Source organism: Capra hircus, chromosome 11 (assembly GCF_001704415.2).
Source record: "Capra hircus breed San Clemente chromosome 11, ASM170441v1, whole genome shotgun sequence".
NCBI classification, from domain to species: Eukaryota; Metazoa; Chordata; class Mammalia; order Artiodactyla; family Bovidae; genus Capra; species Capra hircus.
Window position 1 is genome coordinate 13,090,640 of NC_030818.1, and position 20,450 is coordinate 13,111,089.

General features: G+C 37.0%; 1 protein-coding gene across 4 annotated transcripts in view; it reads right to left on the reverse strand.

Moving 5' to 3' along the window:
• Nucleotides 1–20,450, reverse strand: part of ZNF638 (zinc finger protein 638) — an 87,738-nt gene that overhangs the window by 60,134 nt on the left and 7,154 nt on the right. For 3 of the 4 annotated variants that reach the window (XM_005686378.3, XM_005686375.3, XM_013967510.2), the window contains exons 2-3: nt 10,782–12,297; nt 6,303–6,364 (exon numbers count right to left, since the gene is read on the reverse strand). In XM_005686378.3, coding sequence (XP_005686435.2) covers nt 6,303–6,364; nt 10,782–12,095 — 1,376 coding nt within the window. In that variant the 5' untranslated portion in view covers nt 12,096–12,297. Of the gene's footprint in view, nt 1–6,302; nt 6,365–10,781; nt 12,298–20,450 lie in introns of those variants that run through there. The other variant, XM_018055075.1, reaches the window with a different exon arrangement.

The window sequence follows — 20,450 nt, forward strand, 5'->3', positions numbered from 1 at the left end:
ACAGGAAGTACATATAAAACTGTTAAGAGGTATAGAAGAGCTATAAAACACCAGCTTAGGTAAGCATTAAAAGACAGTTCACTCACTCTGAAGAACTCTAGAGGACACCATTCTACAGAATGAGACATGAATGCTGCCCCTTATATTGTACCAAGTGTTCCTCAGAGAGGATCTCAGGGGACAGTTCAAAGAAGAGGTTGCTTTTCAGGTAGCCCTTTAAAAAGAGTTATCAAGAGGTATGGATCAGGTTAGGTTTCACACAGTGGCAATACGTAAAAGGAAGATTAGAGGCAAACGTGTTCTATTCAGGAACCACTGTGGCCACAGCATGGACATGACAAAAAGTAATTATGAGGCAGAAAACCTGGCAAGACAGCTCAGAGACAAACTATGAAGGTCCTTGAAGTCATGTTAAGGAGGTTGAACCTAAGTAAAAGGCAATGGAGAACAATAAACATTTCTGAAGTGAAGGGAACATAGGAATGTTTGCAAAAGAACTGGAAATAAATGTCTAGATTAGAGAAAAAGATGAGTGTTGAGATATTTAGAAATTAGGCATCAACCATAGCACTAAGAGTCAATGAGATAAACAGAGAATGGAGTTACCGGGGAAAAAAGAGGGTTGAGGACAGAATCTTATGCACACTAACACTTAAGAGTAAAGCAAAGATACACCAATGAAAGAAATTGAGGGGTAATCACAGAAAGAAAAAGTAGGAGGAAAAGTAATAACATAGACGTCCAAGAAAAAGACATCTTCACCTTCAACTATTCCAGAGAATCCAGACTCTATATGTTAATGGAAATGATGATTAAATTATTAAATCGCAGATGTACAAAAATACAATTTCAGTAGCCAAGAGGAGAGTTACGTAAGGAAATGTAGGCAGCAAGCCACCTGACAAGAAAATAAAGCGAGGTCAAAAACTAACTACAGGTAAGCAGTTTTTATTTGTTGACATTTGTCTCAGATATTGTTGGCAGGCTAACTCAAAAGCAATTCTCATCGTGTGTCAAATAGAGAGTCTATGTACCATAACCAGAGAGGCGTGGGAGCCACAACAAAGACCTAGTACAGTCAAAAACAAACAAAAACGCAATTCTCAACTGCCTTTTCCCAGGTCTGCCTCCGTAACAAAGGTCAAAAAAAGCTAAATTTGCTTTCCCAGTCTCTTTAGAAGACAGCCAGTGATAGGTTCAAACCAATGACATATAGGTACAAAACCACTGGCAGACTTCTGAGAAAATTTCTGCACCATCCTTCCTGCTTTGAGAGCAGACATGAAAGCTGGAGCATCTTATATAACTATCAGTGTGACAAACTGAGAGGGCAAAAAACTTCAATCCAGTGTATCTATCACTCAGCATCAACAACTGTCAAACATGAACAATTTTTTTCATCTACTACTACAATTTTTCTCTGAGATGGTTTTGGTTGGTGTCTCCTGTACAGTGTTACAAACCTCCATCCATAGATCTTCAGGCACTCTGTCTATCAGATCTAATCTCTTTAACCTACTTGTTACCTCCACTGTGTGTGTATATATATGTATGTTATATATATATATGTATGTGTGTATAAATAAGGGATTATGACTTTAACTTCATCTTCTTTTAGGATTTTATATAGCTCAGCTGGAATTCCATCACCTCCACTAGCTTTACTGGTAGTAATGCTACCTACGGCCCACTTAACTTCACACTGCAGGATGTCTGGGTATAGGTGAGTGACCACACCATCATGGTTATTCAGGTCATCAAGATCTTTTTTGTATAGTTTTTCTGTGTATTCTTGCCATCTCATCATCTTCTCTTCTGCTTCTGTTAGGTCCTTACCATTTCTGTCCTTTATCGTGCCCATCCTTCCATGAACATGAAATGTTCCCTTGATATCTCCAATTTTCTTGAAGAGATCGCTCATCTTTCCCCTTCTAGTTATTTCCTCTATTTCTTTGCATTGTTCATTTAAGAAGGCCTTATCTTTCCTTGCTATTCTCTGGAACTGTGCATTTATTTGGGTATATCTTTCCCTTTTTCCCTTGCCTTTCACTTTTCTTCTTTCCTCAGCTATTTGTAAAACTTCCACAGACAACCACTATGCCTCCTTGAATTTCTTTTTCTTTGGGATGGTTTTGGTCACTGCCACTTGAATGGTGTTACGAACTTATGTCCATAGTTCTTCAGGCACTCTACCAGCACTAATCCCTTGAATCTATTTGTCACCTCTACTGTATAATCATATGACATCTGATTTAGGTCATACCTGAATGGCCTAGTGGTTTTCCCTACTTTCTTCAATTTCAGTCTGAATTTTGCAATAAAGAGCTTATGACCTGAGCCACAGTCATTGCTGACTGTATAGAGCCTCTCCATCTTTGGGTGCAAAGAACATAATCAATCTGATTTTGGTCACCATCACCATCTGGCGATGTCCACATGTAGAGTCATTTCTTGGGTTGCTGGAAAGGGTATTTGCTATGATCAGTGCTCTACTTGACAAAACTCTGTTAGCCTTTGCCCTACTTCATTTTGTACTCCAAGGCCAAATTTGCCTCTTATTTTGGTATCTCCTGACTTCCTACTTTTGCATTCCAATCCCCTATGATGAAAAGGATATCCTTTTTTTGGTATTAGTTCTGGAAGATATTTTAAGTCTTCAAAGAAAAAGTCAACTTCAGCTTCTTCAACATCAGTGTTTGGGATAAGACTTGGATTACCCTGATGTTGAATGATATGTCCTGGAAACAAACTAAGATCATTCTGTTGTTTTTGAGATTACACCCAAGTACTGCATTTTGCTGGAGGAGGAAATTGCAACCCACTCCAGTACTCTTGCCAGGATAATCCCATGGACAAGGAGCCTGGTAGGCTACAGTTCATGGCGCCACAAAGAGTCAGACGTGATTGAGTACAACAATCTGAAAGTCAGTTACTTAATACAAGTAAGCCTTAGCTTTCTCTTATGTGCGATCCTGGAAATACAGCTCGTTGCCAACACAGAGAAGTTATTAAATTTCCAGAACTTTCCAATTCAAGAGGGGGTAATAATATTTCAGATGTGAAATGATGTTTCAGATCTAAGTTAACCACTAGAATACATGTTCTTATATCTGCTGCCTGTGTGTTACCTAACCAGTTTTTAAAAATGTTTCAGAAGCATAATACACGACAATATAATACAATGGCTAAGAACAAGGACCTAAGTAAACAACATCATCTATATTCCAATGTGATACATAGGTATATATATATTACCTATAAAGTTTTTGTGACAAAAATGTTCAACCTGAATTTAATGAAGAGGAAAAAACCAGAAAGGTGCAGAATGTGGAATAGTCTACGAGACCTTTCAAAAGTCAACTGTTGTGAAAATAGCCTCAAAAAGTGTGGGGAGTGGAATAGCCAAGGATAGTTATAAAGGGCATTTTGGAAAAAATGGGAAAATTTGAATTTGGTCTGTGTATTAGAAGGTATTATGAAATCATTGTTAATCATGTGTTACACTGTAGTTAGATAACCACTGTAGAAAAATTTCCTTATTCTTATGGAGGGGGGACTTGGAGGAGAATGGCATGTATACATATGGCTGAGTTCCTTCCCTGTTCACCTGAAACTATCACAACATTGTTCATTAATCAGCTACATCTCAATATAAAATAAAAGCTTTAAAATTTTTTTCCTTTTTCTTAAGAGGTAGATGTTAAATTAAGAGGTGAAGTGTTACAATGTCTGCAATGTATTTTCAACTAGTTTTTAAAAACTGTATATAAAGTATACTACAATACACACATCAAATGCTAACAATTGGTTAAATAAAGAGGAAGACTATGTTTATTATCCCTTCAAATCTGTTGCACCTTAGAAACTTTTCAGAATAAAGTGCTGAGGGGAAAAAAGTTTTAACAAAGAGCCATGAGTTAGACAGATATATTGTTATGCCAATTATTTGCTGTGTGACAGCTGGGAAGCTGCCTCTCACTGGTAAAATCACAAACAATCATTACATGTATCTCTCACATAATATTTCAGTTAATATTATGAAATATTATTTCTTCACAGGGTTCAAATATGATCTCACAGAGTTGCTTTGAAGATTACAGACACTGTGTAGAGCACCGAGAAGAATGTCCAACACAGGAGCATATAGCTCTTTATTATGTTGATTATGATTTATAATACTAAAGCTAACGTACTATCTTTTCTCAAGTTAATCAATTTTACTTCTGGTCATAATCCAGAAAGATTCAATAAGACGAAGAGAGAGAAGAGATAATAAACCTTAAGAAAAGAAATTGGAACCTAAATATATATCAGCACGGGTTTCCTAGGTGGAAATCCACCTGCCAATGCAGGAGTTGCAGGAGACACAGGTTGGATCCCTGGGTTGCAAAGATCCCCTGGAGGAGGAAATGGCAACCCACTCCAGTATTCTTGCCTGGAGAACCCCATGGCCACAGAAGCCTGGCAGGCTACAGTTCCTGAGGTCACAAAGAGTCAGACACAACTGAGCACTCACACGTTAATCAGTAAAGGAATGACTAAATAGATTTAAGTACAGAAGCACAATGCAGCTTATAAAAAAAAAGAATGAAACAGCATATGTTTTGTCTTGCAAAGATCCAAAGCACCTAATCAAATCTAATGCATTTGTTAATTTTTGAGCAGTAGACAGAAAGCCATGAAGAAATTATTCAAGAGTACCTGAAAAAGGTAAAAACGTAAAACAGAGCAACACAGTAGCAGGCACAGAAACTACATGCTTTAAAATCAGGGTCCTATGTACATGGAAAAAAGGCTTATCTACACAAAAAGCTTTCAGTAGGCATAAATGCCATTTGGCGTAGAAAATTGATGGCACTGCATGTAGCTAGACTCCTGTAACTAGCATTTAATGCCTACCTACAGCAACTAATTCTCTCACATCTAAATCCCCTAGCTTCATAAAAATGAGACATCCCACTGGGTTTCTGTGGGAAAATTTGTGACTTTAGGAGAGATTATCCAGTTACAGTGGCAGTATGGCCCAATTCAAGTAACAAATTATAATAAAAACCAATGTCTGTGCACAGATCTATACAGGTAAGCAACTCTATCTCTATTCTCAGTCTATATGATTCAGGTAGGGCTTATATCACACTCTCCATCAGGAGTAGGCACATGACACCAACCAAGTTATAGTACCCTATTCCTACAACCACTGTAACTGGTTTAGAGATGGACAACTAACCCACAGTGGTCCAAAAGACTCAAACCAAAAACTTCCACAGAAGTTATGAGAAAAGGAGTGCTTTTATTTATTTTTAACTCCAGGAATGCTAGATATTCAGATCACTTAAGTGTGGAACTAGGGGGTCACTTTGCTTTGTGGAGAAGTGTCCTCATGAGGACAAAGCAGAAAGGAACAGACAAGAAATGAAAGTATTACTGACACTTTGATTTTGAGCAGCTAATCCAGCTGTTCCTGAAACTAGAAACACTCAAGCTTCCTAGTTAAATGAGCTTATAAATTTTCTTACTTTAAAAAACTAGTCCAAGTAAGGTTTATCATGTATGATTAGGAGAGTCATGAATAATCTCAAAAAAAATTGTGGTGACATTTTCATAAAGAACAATGTGAAAAACCAAAACAGCTATCACAAATTCATTTGCTCAAGAACATGTTACTATCATCAGCATAATGACCCGGAATTTGATACACAACTGAATCAGCATGTTTAACAATACTAGGGGAACACATATTTTATATAACTCCAGATGATATAAGAGAAAATCACACTTTTTACCTTCATAGGTGCCCTGTCTTAAGGAAAAGATGAAAGAACTGAAGAACCAATGGTTAGGAAGCACCATATCTAGCTTATTCATCTCCTACTTAAGAGTTTTTTCCTGAAAACAGGTTCTAAACCAAGAGAGATTTAGACCTGAAATTAAACACTAGTTTTAGTGGTTTTTAGTTAGTTATCCTTTGAGGAAAGGGTGGGAAGAAAGAGAGGGAAGTATAGGAGAAGGGAAGGCTTTGTGTTCTGAAACAGATAAACCATTCCAAGGATGGCAAAGCAGCAGGAACGAACCAATTATATTAAATTTACCTACTGGGAAGGAGTCAGAAAAAAGGACTGTATTTAATTCTCTTTTAGAAAAAGTTTAAATATATTTGTATAAAATTAGTATTTCAAATAGGCAATAGCTTCCTAAAAATTTTTCTCCAAAGTACCACACTAAAGATATCAATCAATCATACCTGAGACATTTAACTATTCTGTAAATTTGCCACCTATAAGAATGAAGAAAATTGTTCTTACTGTTGACGTAACTGTCGGCAACTCTCAATATGAGTAGATGTATTTTGATGCTGAATCCAATCCTATTGCAAAAGGAGAAAAGTGCACAAATTAGAACATTCCTCACTTGACTAATGACACTAGGCTTGTTAACATGACACAGCATCCTTTGTTTTTTCAAAAATTAAACAAACCTAGTTATAAATACCATATGGCTACTCAATAAAAATTTCACAAACAAAAATAAAAGGACTCCAAACAAAAGCACTTAATATCAACTCCTTGATGCCATTTTAAAACATTTTAGCTATAGAAAACATTTTAAAAATCCTATCCATGGATACTCACTTTGAAGTCAAACATACATTTAAACTTGGAGAAAATAAAAGCATGGATCAGAAATAACTCATCTCAAATATTAACACACACACACACACACACACACACTACAGAGTATCAAGAACTCTATAAACAGAAAAATATTTGAAATGGCATCTCCAAAATATAGTCTTGATGCCTTACAACTCTAAACTTCAAGCTAACAACATTAACAACAAAAAATCCTACCTCTTAGGGCCAATACCATTCCAAACAAGGTACTCACTATATACCGACAAAGGATAAGATTAGTAAAAATATGAAAAAATGCTGCTGATCAAAACATTTATTTTCAGGATATAGTGCAAAGCAGTATCATTTCAAAGACATAATATGCCTTACATATAGAGCTTTACAATGAACAAAATGCTTTCTCATTTAACTTCACTCATAAGCTGCCCTAAAATTATATTTTGCACCCATAAAAAGCTCCTGGAAGATACATGGTTTTTTTTTAAAGGCACTACAATTTTCAAAGAGAGAGTCCCCCAAGTGAAACAGTTAAAACCAAAGTGTGAGTAACATTTTACTGTGTCTCCAATATTTGGACAGGTAGTAAACTTACTGAACAGTTCCTTCTGTATTTTAAAACTTTCCTTGAGGAAAATGTTATTCATTTCCATTTCAAAAACATTTTAGTTTGTCATTGCCAAAGACAAACTAGAACTATCCAGTTAAAAACCACAGTTGATACTAATTTTGGAATCTGCCTTGTCAAGAACTATCTGAAAACAAGTGCATGCTACTTGCAATACTCAGCAGCAGGTTATGACAAACCCTAAAGTATTTCATTAAGCCATGGAACAGACTGTGGATTACAAAAAATAAAGTCTGCATATCCTGCTCAGGGAAACAGAAAACTAGAAGAGACTGGCAGTTAAGAGTCTTTAGTACTGCTAAACCCATGTCTTTGATAGTAACTAGATATTGTTTACATTAGACACACTGACAAGTATCAATTGGGCATGATTTAATCGGACCACAAAGCGTTTTATTTGAATAAGTTGCCAACATGTAAAAATCCAGATTTTCAGTTTTTCTTAAAAAAAACATGAAGATATAATACTAGATATGTATTTGACATAGCAACTATCAGCTAATGCTGACAGCTAAAAGTTATTTAAGGCATACTCTGTCCAGTTCTATATACACACACACATCCACTTCAGAGACATTACTCACTTTTAGTTTCAGTAAATGTATCTACACCACCTTGATTTCTACTCTCCAATAAGACAAGGGTCCAAAAGCAGGACTCCTCTCCAGAGAAAAGACTAATAATTGACTACTAGGCAGAAGATGCTGCAAGGACTGCAGACTTGAGTGGACCCAGAATCCAACTTTGAAAATACCTACCCATATCACTCTCTTATCTACCAACTACTTAAAAAAAAAACATTTATGTCAGTATTTTTTTGAACTGAATTATTTCAGTCAGAAAGACATGGCTTTAAACCAAGGATAGACTTCTAAACCAACTGTGACAGTCAAAAAGACATAACTTCTAAACTAAGCATGACTTCTCTGATGTCGGAAACTCAATTTAGAAAAAAAAATTCTCATTTTCTTGTCTTTTTCAGACTGTAGTTTTGACTCAGGGGTAGGTAACATCGGTAGTTGTTACTTAGCAAGAAAAAATTTGCAGTTGGTAATTTATATTTATTGGTTACACATTTGTAATGTCAAATACATGCACACTTACAGGGCAGCAAAATACATCACAGAAACAAGAGAGGTAGGTTATACTACCTAAGTCCATGTTCACAAATCCCTATCATTTGTCATCTAGTAGCGAAGAATTCGTTAGGTCCATTGTGCTGTTCCGACTGTTAAAAGGTATCTGTTCATTTAAAAAGGCAATCAATTTCTATGAACGCTAATAATCATTAAATGATTTATTTTAATGTTTAATGTCTTTTTATCATATTACAGGTTTCCCTGGTGGCTCAGACGGTAAAGAATCTGCCTGCAGAGACTCAGGTTTGATCCCTGGGTCAGGAAGATTTTTATTTTTATTGTACTTTTATCATATTAATCCATACTGTCACCAACACACACGAATAACTAGGGAAGCCTCAAATTAGGTGTCCTACCCTCTCTCTCTTCATTCCTATTCATCTTGCACACATCAGTCAGATTTATCTTCCTGAAATATATTTTTTAATGTGTCATTTCACGTATCAAGAATCTTAATTAGCTTCTTAATGCCTCTCATTTTACATCTAAACTCCCTGGGCTAGTTTTTCTAGGCCCCTCAAACTTATCATTGTTACTCCCATCTGAAATGTCATCCCTCTTCCCCTGGGTACATCTAAGCCTACTCATCATTCAAGAACCACCTTTAACCTACTCCATGAAGTCTTCCCTCCCAGATCACTTTAGACCAGACAGACTGAGTGCATCTAGTCACTCAACAAGTCTTATCTAACTGGAGTATAGGAGTCTTCTGATGCCAGAAAGTATAGTTTTTAATTATACACTGTGAAATACACAAAAGTATTGGTAAATTGATAATGCTGACTTAAACTGATATAAGACTGCAATCAAGATAGAAATATTAAATCTCTCTCTCCCTACAGCCTATCCAAACAAGTCAGTTACAATCACCAAACTATTTGTTGCCTTCTAATTCTTAAAAAATTCCTTAGGTGTTTAATTTTTTTCTTCAGTGAGACTGTATAAACTGCTTAAGAACAACATGTAAACTTTATGTAGTTTATTTTCATTCCAGCACCTAATGTAGCATCATGTACAAAATTAGTAACCAGTAAATAGTTACTGAATGTATTTTCTATTCAACAGAATAAAAATTAAAACTTTTAAGATATTATTTTTTCTTAGATTCATCATGACTAACTAAAAGTTCAAAATAAACGGAACATAGAGGGGCTAACACTCAATTCAGTACTTGGGCCAGGACTACTAGATTTTAACTAAGTGCTGAGATTTTTTTAAGACTTTGCTATTCCCTTTGATAGAGCAAGGCAATTATTATTAGCACTCAGAAAATCTGGCTAAAATGAGGTAGAATGCTGATTTCCTTTGCTTTCAATAACGTTTCTGACCGAAGCATCAGTTCCAGGTATCATATTCTTGTTGGCTGAAACCTGGTGAGTGGGTAACAAAAAGACAATAAAAGGACAATACTGGAAGGAGGAAAAAAACAAGGGAATAAATACCTATAGACTTTTAAGCCTATTAAAGTATACAACCAATGCTACCGCCTTGAATTATAGCTTGTTCCCATAGGAAATACTGCAATACATTCCTTCCTTGTCACATGTAATATAAATCTTCAAATCACATTAGTAAATAGAAGAAACAGTAAGTTTCCAAACATATATAGTAAATAAAACATATTCAGAAAATTCTACTCAAATCCACCAGTGATTACTATCAAACAATATATTCTACGTTATTCTTCAGGACCTCGGTAAAATACTTCATTCTAACTCTCCTAACCATGAAGACACCTAAGGCTTCTTTGTTTTTTAAAGACTCTTCTCTCTAAAGATCATTTTACACTCTATGCTCTGAGCCCACAGCTGGTCCCACTAATTCATTCTGACTCAATTTTGATATGCTATGGATTTAGTTATCTTAGGAAGCTCCTTCTCATGAAGCACTAAAAATCCAGGTAAGAATCATAGAGTCAGAAAATATTTAAATCAACATTAACTATCTTTAGCTCAAGACAGGTAGATACATGCAAGGCTAAAATATACTGTCTCTTTAAAAGTGTGCAGTACAAATATTTTATTCCAAATTTTTATTTTTATACTAACAAATTCTCTTATTCAGATAAAGGTAATTCATGTGACATTGTCTTATAAATACAGTTTGTGTAATATAAATTTTATGTTGCATTCTCTGGGATAACCTCTCAAAAGTTCAAAATAAATGGAAAAATCCATGTGGTGTGCCCAGTCACAGGAATACAGAAAGCCTAACACTCAATTCAATACTCAGGCCAGGTTACTTAGATTACAACTAAGCGTTGACATTGCAATCAAAATTTCTGCCATTTCCTTAATGACTAGTTAACACCAGCATACATATGAGAATTTAGATGAAACTTGGGCACTGAGTTATCATGATACAGTGATCTTTAAAAACACTCACCTTCAAATGACTACATTCTACGTTACACAGAGAACACAAATGTGGAAATATTCTTGGAGATGCTGCATAATAATCATTCATCATAGAAGGAGTTGGAAGTCTCTTCATCTTCTGGGCATCAGCATGCGAAAACTTTGGTAGCCACGATGCTTTCACAATCCCAAAGGGAGACCGAATGGGGATGTCAGCCTCTGACTGGTAATTCTTTTTACTTCCTCCCGATCCATGTACATTAGATGAATTAATGACAGGTTCACGTGGGATCCGCTCTTGTTGGCTTACAGTTGAAATTAATTCCGATGAAAAAGGTTGCTGGTTCATAGAAGGAGGAATCAGAGACTGACTCATTGTCTGATTAACTGTCTGGCTAATGGACTGGCTGACAGATTTTACAGGTTCAAGGACTGACTGTCCTCTTGAAATGTGTAAACCTGACATCTTGCTTCCACTCTCAACTGGGAAAAAGGACTGATTACTGGAGGACTCACTGGGGAAGTCCATCTGTCGAAACACATCTTCAACAGGAAACATAGAATTACACATCACATTTGGAGCAGGAACAGATGCAGAAATACTTGGCTGTGACCGAAATTCATCTTCGACCTCATCGGTTGGAATTTCAGGATCATAAATACGTACTTCAAGTGGATCTTCTGTGTAGCCATATTTGCTTGCATGCCCATAATCAATCACGTTACTCGAAACTGCCTCATTACCAAGTGTTTCTTTATTTCTGCTCCGAGAAGGTAAATTAGGTAATCGGCGCCCCATTTTCCGCATTCTTATATCCCTCAAGATTAATGGCATATTTTCAGGAGTTAGCTGTTCATCAGGATAGCGACTGAGTTCTTCTAAGTCTTCATTAGATAATCCAAAACTTGCTAGGATACTTGAGGCACTCTCTTTTGTATAGCGGCTCTGTACTTTAGGACTCTGCTCTGTAACCTGCGTTACAGAACTCTGCTTCACTCCCACTGATGCAGATATATGAGGCTCATCATCCCATCGGCTACCATGAGGCTTCTCCTTCTTTTGTTGTGCTTCATGAAAATCCAATTTTTCTTTGGTCAATCTTGGATCAGTTTGGTGTTGAGTTACCTGAACATTCATTCTCTGTGGTTCCATATTCTGATAAGATTCATGGCAGGCAAATCTGTGTGGAATTCCACGGGCTCTCCCTGCTGGGTAAAATCTTGGAAGACCCATAGATCCAGGCCTCATAAATGGTCCTGGAGGCCTCATCTCAGAAGGGTTAGGTGCTCGTGGCCTCTGAAGTGGAAAGTTTCCTCGAGGATTAAACCTGGGTCTCGACATGGCTATTTTCAAGAAAGCCTGATTTAATAAAGTATAAGGTGGTGTTGAACTATGTGAGGCAATGGCATTCAGCTGCTGCAGCGCCAACTGAGTCTTAATCTGAGCAAAGTGCAAAGGAGATGGGCCCAACAGAAGTGGGTTTGCAATGCCCAGGTTCAAGGAATTCACAAGTGGTGCGAAATTTTCCAAGAATAACACAAAGCTGAAAGTTAAAACACAAATATTAGATCATTTTAACTCAAACTACTTCATGAAGTGGGTTCTACAGCCAGTGTAAAACATTTTGAAACAAAGCCATGAAACCATTCTGGCATTTCATACATTTTTAGAGTGTTTATGAGGATTTCAAACTTTCCCAAAAACTTGCTCTTCTTTCCCGAATCCAGAATACAAACCCCAAACCTCAAGCCAGAGTTCCTGTACACTATGCTGCGCTGGGTGCTGTCCTAGGTGCAGAGCAGCAATTACAACTTTTAAAACTTCTTAGAAGTGTCCAAATCCTGCATGCCATTGGGGGATGGGGTGAAAATATACATTCAGTTGCTGTGGTCGGTAAGTTCTCAGTTCTTGTTTATCACCAAAGATCTCCCCCCAATCCCCCCACCGGCCCTTTTGATTTTAGTGGAAAGGAATGAGTTCAGAATCATTCATTCACTTTATTAAAAATTTTTGTCTAATATGACAATCATTATGAAGTATTCAAGCCAAGTAAAACATGATTCCTATAGGCAAAGTGCAAGCAATCTAACAAGAAAAACAAAATAAAGAGTGTGTCATTATTACAACAATGCTAAAAAGCATCAGGAATGGATTTATTTCTGGGAGAAGTCAAGAATACCTGAGTTGAGCTTCACAGGATGGGTATCCTCTAGAGTTTTGAGGAAACTGGGAGGAGATTTCAGATAACAAGGTCTTACTCAACATGTGTTTATCAAATTTTAGAAAAAGTAGAATAGCCTAGGTTAAGGTTTCTAAATAAAATATTGTAATAAGATGAAACAGACTGCTGGGATGATTTAAAAATTTAAAACTAATAAAATTTATCAACTGCATGTTTCTGACAAAGCTATAGTATTCTGGCCCAAGACAAAATACAGCTTCAGTTAAGACATGTCAATCTTCAGTAACTCCAGGATTATTTAATAAAATTATCTATGAAGACAGGAAAAAAATACTTGTCAACAACCTCTCTCCTTTATGGCAACTTTTAGTTACTGTTTTTACTGACTTTGGAATTTTCTCCCAAACTATCCATTTTCAACAGTGTTCTCTACACCAATTCCTTTAGTCACAGAGGCTCAAAAGCATCTTAATCTCCATTTTTAACTAACTTTTTTAAACTATAAAATTCTATGTGTTCTTGTCAAAATCTCTAATATAGAATTTTATTTTTCCTTTCACCATCATCACAACCCTATTGCAAGCTCTCATCACTCTCACCACAGCTGCCCTTCATCCCAATTCATTCTGTCATTACTAATATCCTTAAAGCATTTCTTTCACTATCACTCCTCTACATAAAAACCTTCACCACTTTATTGCTACCTGCAAGATAGTGTCCAAACTTGTCAACCTGGCATTTAGTATATAATCTAATCTCAATCTACCTTTCACATTTTACTAACCAATAATACTTAACGAAAAATTTCTGCTACAGGGGCTTCACTGGGGGTAAAGACTCCATCTGCCAACGCAGGAGACTCTGGATTGATTCTGTGCTGTGGAGCAACTAAGCCTGTGCGCCGCAACTCCTGAGTCCATCTGCCACACCCACTGAAGCCCGCACACCTAGAGTCCATGCTCCATGAGAGGCCACCGCAATGAGAAGCCCGCACGCCACAATGAAGAATAGCCCCCACTTGCCACAACTAGAGAAAAGCCAGCACAGCAACAAAGACCCAACACAGTCAAAACTAAGTAAAATTAAAAATGTATGCTACAGCCAAATGGGTCTAATGCCATCTCCTGATCACTTTCAACATTCTTGCTTTCATACTTTATTCATACTGTACTACCTAGAGTACCCCTAGCTCTCTGAACCAAACTCACTCTTCCAGATTGTTTCAAAGTCACACCCTAAAAGAATCTCTTTGCGCATTTCCTGTGGCACACTTTCGGTTTCTCCGGTGGCTTAGATAGTAAAGAATCCACCTGCAATGCAGGAGACCTGGGTTCAATCCCTGAGTCAGGAAGATCCCCCAGAGAAGGGAATGGCTACCCACTCCAGTGGGAAGAGAACGGGATGACAACGAGATGGTTGGATAGCATCAACTCCATGGACATGAGTCTGAGCAAACTCCAGGAGACAGTGAAGGACAGGGGAGACTGGCACACTGCAGTCCATAGGGTCGCAAAGAGTTGGACATGATTTAGCAACTGAACAATGGCACACTTTCAGCTATCAGTAATTCATGCAATATTCAAATTCATTTCTAAGCTAGTAATGTATGTCACATGAAAAGGGTTTGAATTCTACAAGGTTCACCACTTACTATTAAGGTTTTGGACAAGCTACTTTACCTCTAGACCATAAGCTTCCTCATGAGTAAAGTGGGACAGTATCTTCCTCTCTGGATTACTGTTAAGGACTGCTGCTACTGCCAAGTCACTTCAGTCGTGTCCGACTCTGTGCGACACCACAGACGGCAGCCCACAGGGTCCCCCGTCCCTGCGATTCTCCAGGCAAGAACACTGGAGTGGGTTGCCGTTTTCTTCTCCAATGCACGAAAGTGAAAAGTGAAAGTGAAGTCACTCAGTCGTATCAGACCCTCGGCGACCCCATGGACTGCAGCCTTCCAGGCTCCTCCATCCATGGGATTTTCCAAGCAAGAGTACTGGAGTGGGTTGCCATTGCCTTCACCAACTGTTAAGGACTAAGTTAGATGAAATATAAATATGTATAATTTCTAATTTGGCAATAATAAGGAGTTCATGATCTGAGCCACAGTCAGCTCCTGGTCTTGTTTTTGTTGACTGTATAGAGCTTCTCCATCTTTGGCTGCAAAGAATATAATCAATCTGATTTCTGTGTTGACCATCTGGTGATATCCATGTGTAGAGTCTTCTCTTGTGTTGTTGGAAAAGGGTGTCATGCAAAGAGTTGACTCATTGGAAAAGACTGATGCTGGGAGGGATTGGGGGCAGGAGAAAAAGGACGAGAGAGGATGAGATGGCTGGATGGCATCACTGACTCAATGGATGTGAGTCTGAGTGAACTCTGGGAGTTGGTGATGGACAGGGAGGCCTGGCGTGCTGCGAGTCACAGGGTCGTGAACAGTCAGACACAACTGAGCGACTGAACTGAACTGATAATGTCTAATAAAGGAGCTGCCCAATAAACGTTAGTGTCACCCTCCCTCCCCTCACTCCAGTGAACAGGGACCTTTCAGGCAGGTAAATTACACTCCTAAGCATCAGTATTTTTTAATCCTTGCAACGCAGAGGGGAGTTAAATTTGGGGCGGGGGGGCTAAGAGATGAGCAAAAGCAGATATCATAAAAATAATCTCTCTTTTCACATACAACCTCTATCCTAACAGACTCAGAAGAAGAACAGAGTTAAATCTCCAGAAAACAAGATCCATCCTGGAAGAACTACAATATAACAGGTACTCTGGAAATCCAAAAATAAAAGCAATCACCGAAATTAACTGTGCTTTATAAAAAATGTTTTGAAGCAATTAATTCATAATAATGGAAATGTCTGTTTGGAAAAAAAAATGCAAAAGGATTAGAAAAAGGCAAGCTCCCCAACCCCCAACTAAACACTTTTTCCTTGACAATTATAAACTGAAAATCTATAGTTATCCACAGAGGTTCACTGATGCACCAGTATTTAAAGAATCAAATGTTACTGTACCTAACAAGTGCAATGAAGAATTTGGGATCTTCATTAAAATAATCTAGAAAACAAAGGATGCATTTTGGCAGGGGTGAACTGTGGTGTTTAGTGGGTGAGGGAAGTTTGATGAAGCACAACCAGCAAAAATATTTGTTGAGGAAGGTGAGTGACGGGTCCAAAAGAATTTATTACCTTTCCTCTCTACTTTTTCACACGTCTGAACATTACTCTCAACCAAAAAAAAAAAGAGAGTCCTAAATATTAAGTATGAAATGTTTAACAGAAAACAGAAAAGGAGGGTTGGAGAGTATAAAACCAACATAACTTCATACTTCTCTATCAAATGTAACATTATCACACCGAAGTCTAACAAAGCCAAAATCGGCTAATCTGTTATGATTATCAGGCAACATATGAATAACATGCAGATTTAAGTCTAAAATCTCATTTAGTTCATTTTCCCCTACATCGTTTCTTCCCACCTGACTCAACTGACTTTGTTATTAAACAGTTCATTCATTCAGATAACAAACATATCTCATTCCTCTCTGTTTCAATATTTATTTTGGTGGGGAAAAAACTATTTGTGAGATTGAGTAAAATAAAGCAAAACAAGCCAAGGGCTCTTGATATAAAGCCTCTTATTAGCAATTAGGTTATCCCACACCAAAGAAAATAAACCTTGAAGTCTTTTGAGAAGGCAACTGATATAACCTAAAAGCAATGTGGTAAGAAACAAGAACTAGTAAGACAAGGGTAAATTTGGCATTAACACCTGGAAAACAACTGAACAAATGAAGACAACAGTTGTAAAGCCTTTTTCATTTAACTCCAGGAGTTCTGGCCACAAAGAGGTTCATCCACCCAACAAATTTACAGAGAATCAACACATCGTTAAACTAACTTAGAAAAATCTGAATTGAGATCTGAGTCCTTAATTATTAACTACTTTGAACACAATTGTGATTAAATAATACTCACCCTTTAAAATGAATTTTTATTCCTGATGATATAAATAACATATGCTTGTTAAAGAAAACAATAAAAAGCAGCAAGTGACATCCTTACCAGTAAAATCATTACTGATAATGAACTAATATTTTGATGGAATTTCTTCTAGTTTTGCATATGTGCATATATACATGGATGGGAAGGGGAAGAAGGTACACAAAACTTCATTGTATGAACTATACTAGTTGCTATTTTAAATCAACATTTTATTTTCCTATGTTCAATATTTTTCAAAACCGGTATTTAATGGTCAGAAAACATTCTGAACTCCTGAAGACAAGCAGCAGTTAAAAACTATCTTCCGTGCCCTATCAACTTGAACATGCCTCTCTGAAACAAGATATAGCCAATAAAATATCAAAGAGAAAAACTCTGGAAGCATCTAGAAGAAACTGAATTCTTGAGGCAGAAATGAAGAAATAGCCTGATGTATTAAAAAATTCATTATATCCCTTAAGATACTTTCTGACATGTCCACTACCACAATCAAAAACTACCTGCTATTTTAATACAGTCTTTCAGATGGAAAGGAATCCTTCATTTTCTTTATACGTATTGATAAAGAAGTCTGAAATCTAAAAATATAAAAGCATCACCAAAAATTAGTCATGCAGATCATAATGGCTCCAATTAGATTCACAATGAAAAGATTTATAGCAAACCCCACACTTGAACTTTAAAGCACTTCATGGTTTAAAAAGCATTTTGACCTTCATTATCTCATCTGAGCTTACAATCACCAAGTAAGCAAGGGAATTCAAGTTTATGATTAAGTAAAGCCTTAGAACTAATTGGCAAGGTCACAAATTGAACTCCTCTCAATGTTCTTTCCATCCTGTATTCTAGGTACATAAAATTTAAATTTTATAGCTTTATTTTTCCTAATTATTAAAAAAGCAATACCTGTTCATGATCACCTTCCCCAAAGGAAAGAAAAATCATCTTCATGACATGCATAAAAAAAGTCTTCTAACTTTACCACAAAAGGAAAACTACCATTAACATTACTTTTCTAGTTTTATACCCACATACCTGATTTGATACCCTGTGTCAGAGCAACTGTGTCTCGAATACATAAAGTCTACCTTCACACTTACTAACAACACAAGTATTACACTGGCCAGTTACTTCTGTGCTTTTCTCAGTTTAACTGGTTCTCAACCTTCTAATCTCCTCTAGTATATATAGACAGATCAACTCAGCCAACACTGTTCTACCTTTAGTTTTGTCCCACAAAAGGTATGGAAGTCACAGAATTCTGAAGGTGTCACAAGCGTAAATACAGAATATCACACTGGATGTTAAAATGCCAAAATGTGGCACATCTCAATGAACGTGCCAAAGAAACAGAGAAAAAATAAGCAGAAAACTAGAAACATTGTTTTTATCATGAAGGGCATCACAAACTTCACAAAGGATTGGTAACCATGATTTCAGATCTGAAAGAAAATGGAAGATCAACTTGCTAATAATGCACAATATCAGAAAGAGATTACCATGAAAGCCATTAATAACCTTGCACAGCAATGATTCGGTGGTTATTATTTTCAGGAACACAAACTTTTTTATAAACAAGATATGTGAGTATAATTACATGCTTTTTTTCTTTTTTTAGGAATATACATACTGCACACATAAATGATTCTTTACCAACAACACAGTATTCCCAGTAAATGATGCCCCCCTGAGATGGTGGTTCTGCTTATTACTTCGCTATTCTCAAAAATACAACACATTAGTCCAAAAGAAACCACCAAATCCAAACTGGAATAAAGAAATCTTTTCTGGGATTTTTTTAAAACTAGAAATGAGAAAAATCCTAAGTACTGAAAAAACTGTTGCCAAAATGCAGCTGACAGCATACTCACCACCTTAGTGAGAAAACACAAACACTGAAACAAAATAATGCCAATGTAACACACAAGCGGGACCAAGAGGTAAACAGTACTGAAGACATTCACTACCCAGTTGTTCTTGAGGTAAAACTGCATCTTTGCCCTCCCTGCCCTCAAGAAGTCCATGAGCCAAAAAATGTTCCCACCTGCCTAGAATGGGCTTCCACAATCTTAAATTTGTTGGTGTTCAGTCACCCAGCCATGTCCGACTCCTTGCAACCCCATGGACTGCAGCACGCCAGGTCATCCCTCTCTCACCATCTCCCGAAGTTTGCCCAACTTCATCTCCACTGCATCGGTAATGCCATCCAAAATCTTCAATTAAGCATACCTAAATTATGTGGCCAAGTATCTTAAAATGCCAAATGCCTTAAAGTCTTAACAGACTACAAAACAGCCGATGTGTCTTTTTATGTAAAAAACAGAAACAAGACACACACATCCGCTTAACGGTTACAAGTAGGATAACGAGGAAACAATTAAGTAGGTTACATAAGGGTAACAGAAAGGACTGAAAGGAAATAAATGGAAATGATACTTTATGGAGTACATCTTACTATATAATTTTGACTTTCAGAGTCAGGTTAACCATGTAATTTTTTTTAAAAATTAAAAAAGGATGGGAAGAAGAGGGGAAAGCTTAAACTGAAAGCAAACTAATTCATTTTTCAAATGAACACCATAGCTCATTAAAAGGGAAAAAGAAACCTACTCAAGTAATTTATAAACCCACTATTTGACTTAGGAGAAAAGATAACTTTTAAGAATTCTCACTCTTTTTAGTAGTCTGGTTTTTTTTGCTTTTTTTTGCAGTGGTATGGATGAATTAATTCTTAAATAACTTCAGATATACCATGGGACCATTTCTGTCCTTTATCAAGCCCATCTTTGCATGAAATGTTCCCTTGGTATCTCTAATTTTCTTGAAGAGATCTCTAGTCTTTCCCATTCTGTTGTTTCCTTGATTTCTTTGCATTGATCGCTGAAGAAGGGTTTCTTATCTCTTCTTGCTATTCATTGGAACTCTGCATTCAGATGCTTATATCTTTCCTTTTCTCCTTTGCTTTTTGCTTCTCTTCTTTTCACAGCTATTTGCAAGGCCTCCCCAGACAGCCATTTTGCTTTTTTGCATTTCTTTTCCATGGGGATGGTCTTGATCCCTGTCTCCTGTACAATGTCATGAACCTCATTCCATAGTTCATCAGGCACTCTATCAGATCTAGACCCTTAAATCTATTTCTCACTTCCACTGTAAAATCATAAGGCATTTGATTTAGGTCATACCTGAATGGTCTAGCGGTTTTCCCTACTTTCTTCAATTAAAGTCTGAATTTGGAAATAGGGAGTTCATGATCTGAGTCACAGTCAGCTCCCGGTCTTGTTTTTGTTGACTGTATAGAGCTTCTCCATCTTTGGCTGCAAAGAATATAATCAATCTGATTTCTGTGTTGACCATCTGGTGATGTCCATGTGTAGAGTCTTCTCTTGTGTTGTTGGAAGAGGGTGTTTGCTATGACCAGTGCATTTTCTTGGCGAAACTCTATTAGTCTTTGCCCTGCTTCATTCCGCATTCCAAGGCCAAATTTGCTGGTTACTCCAAGTGTTTCTT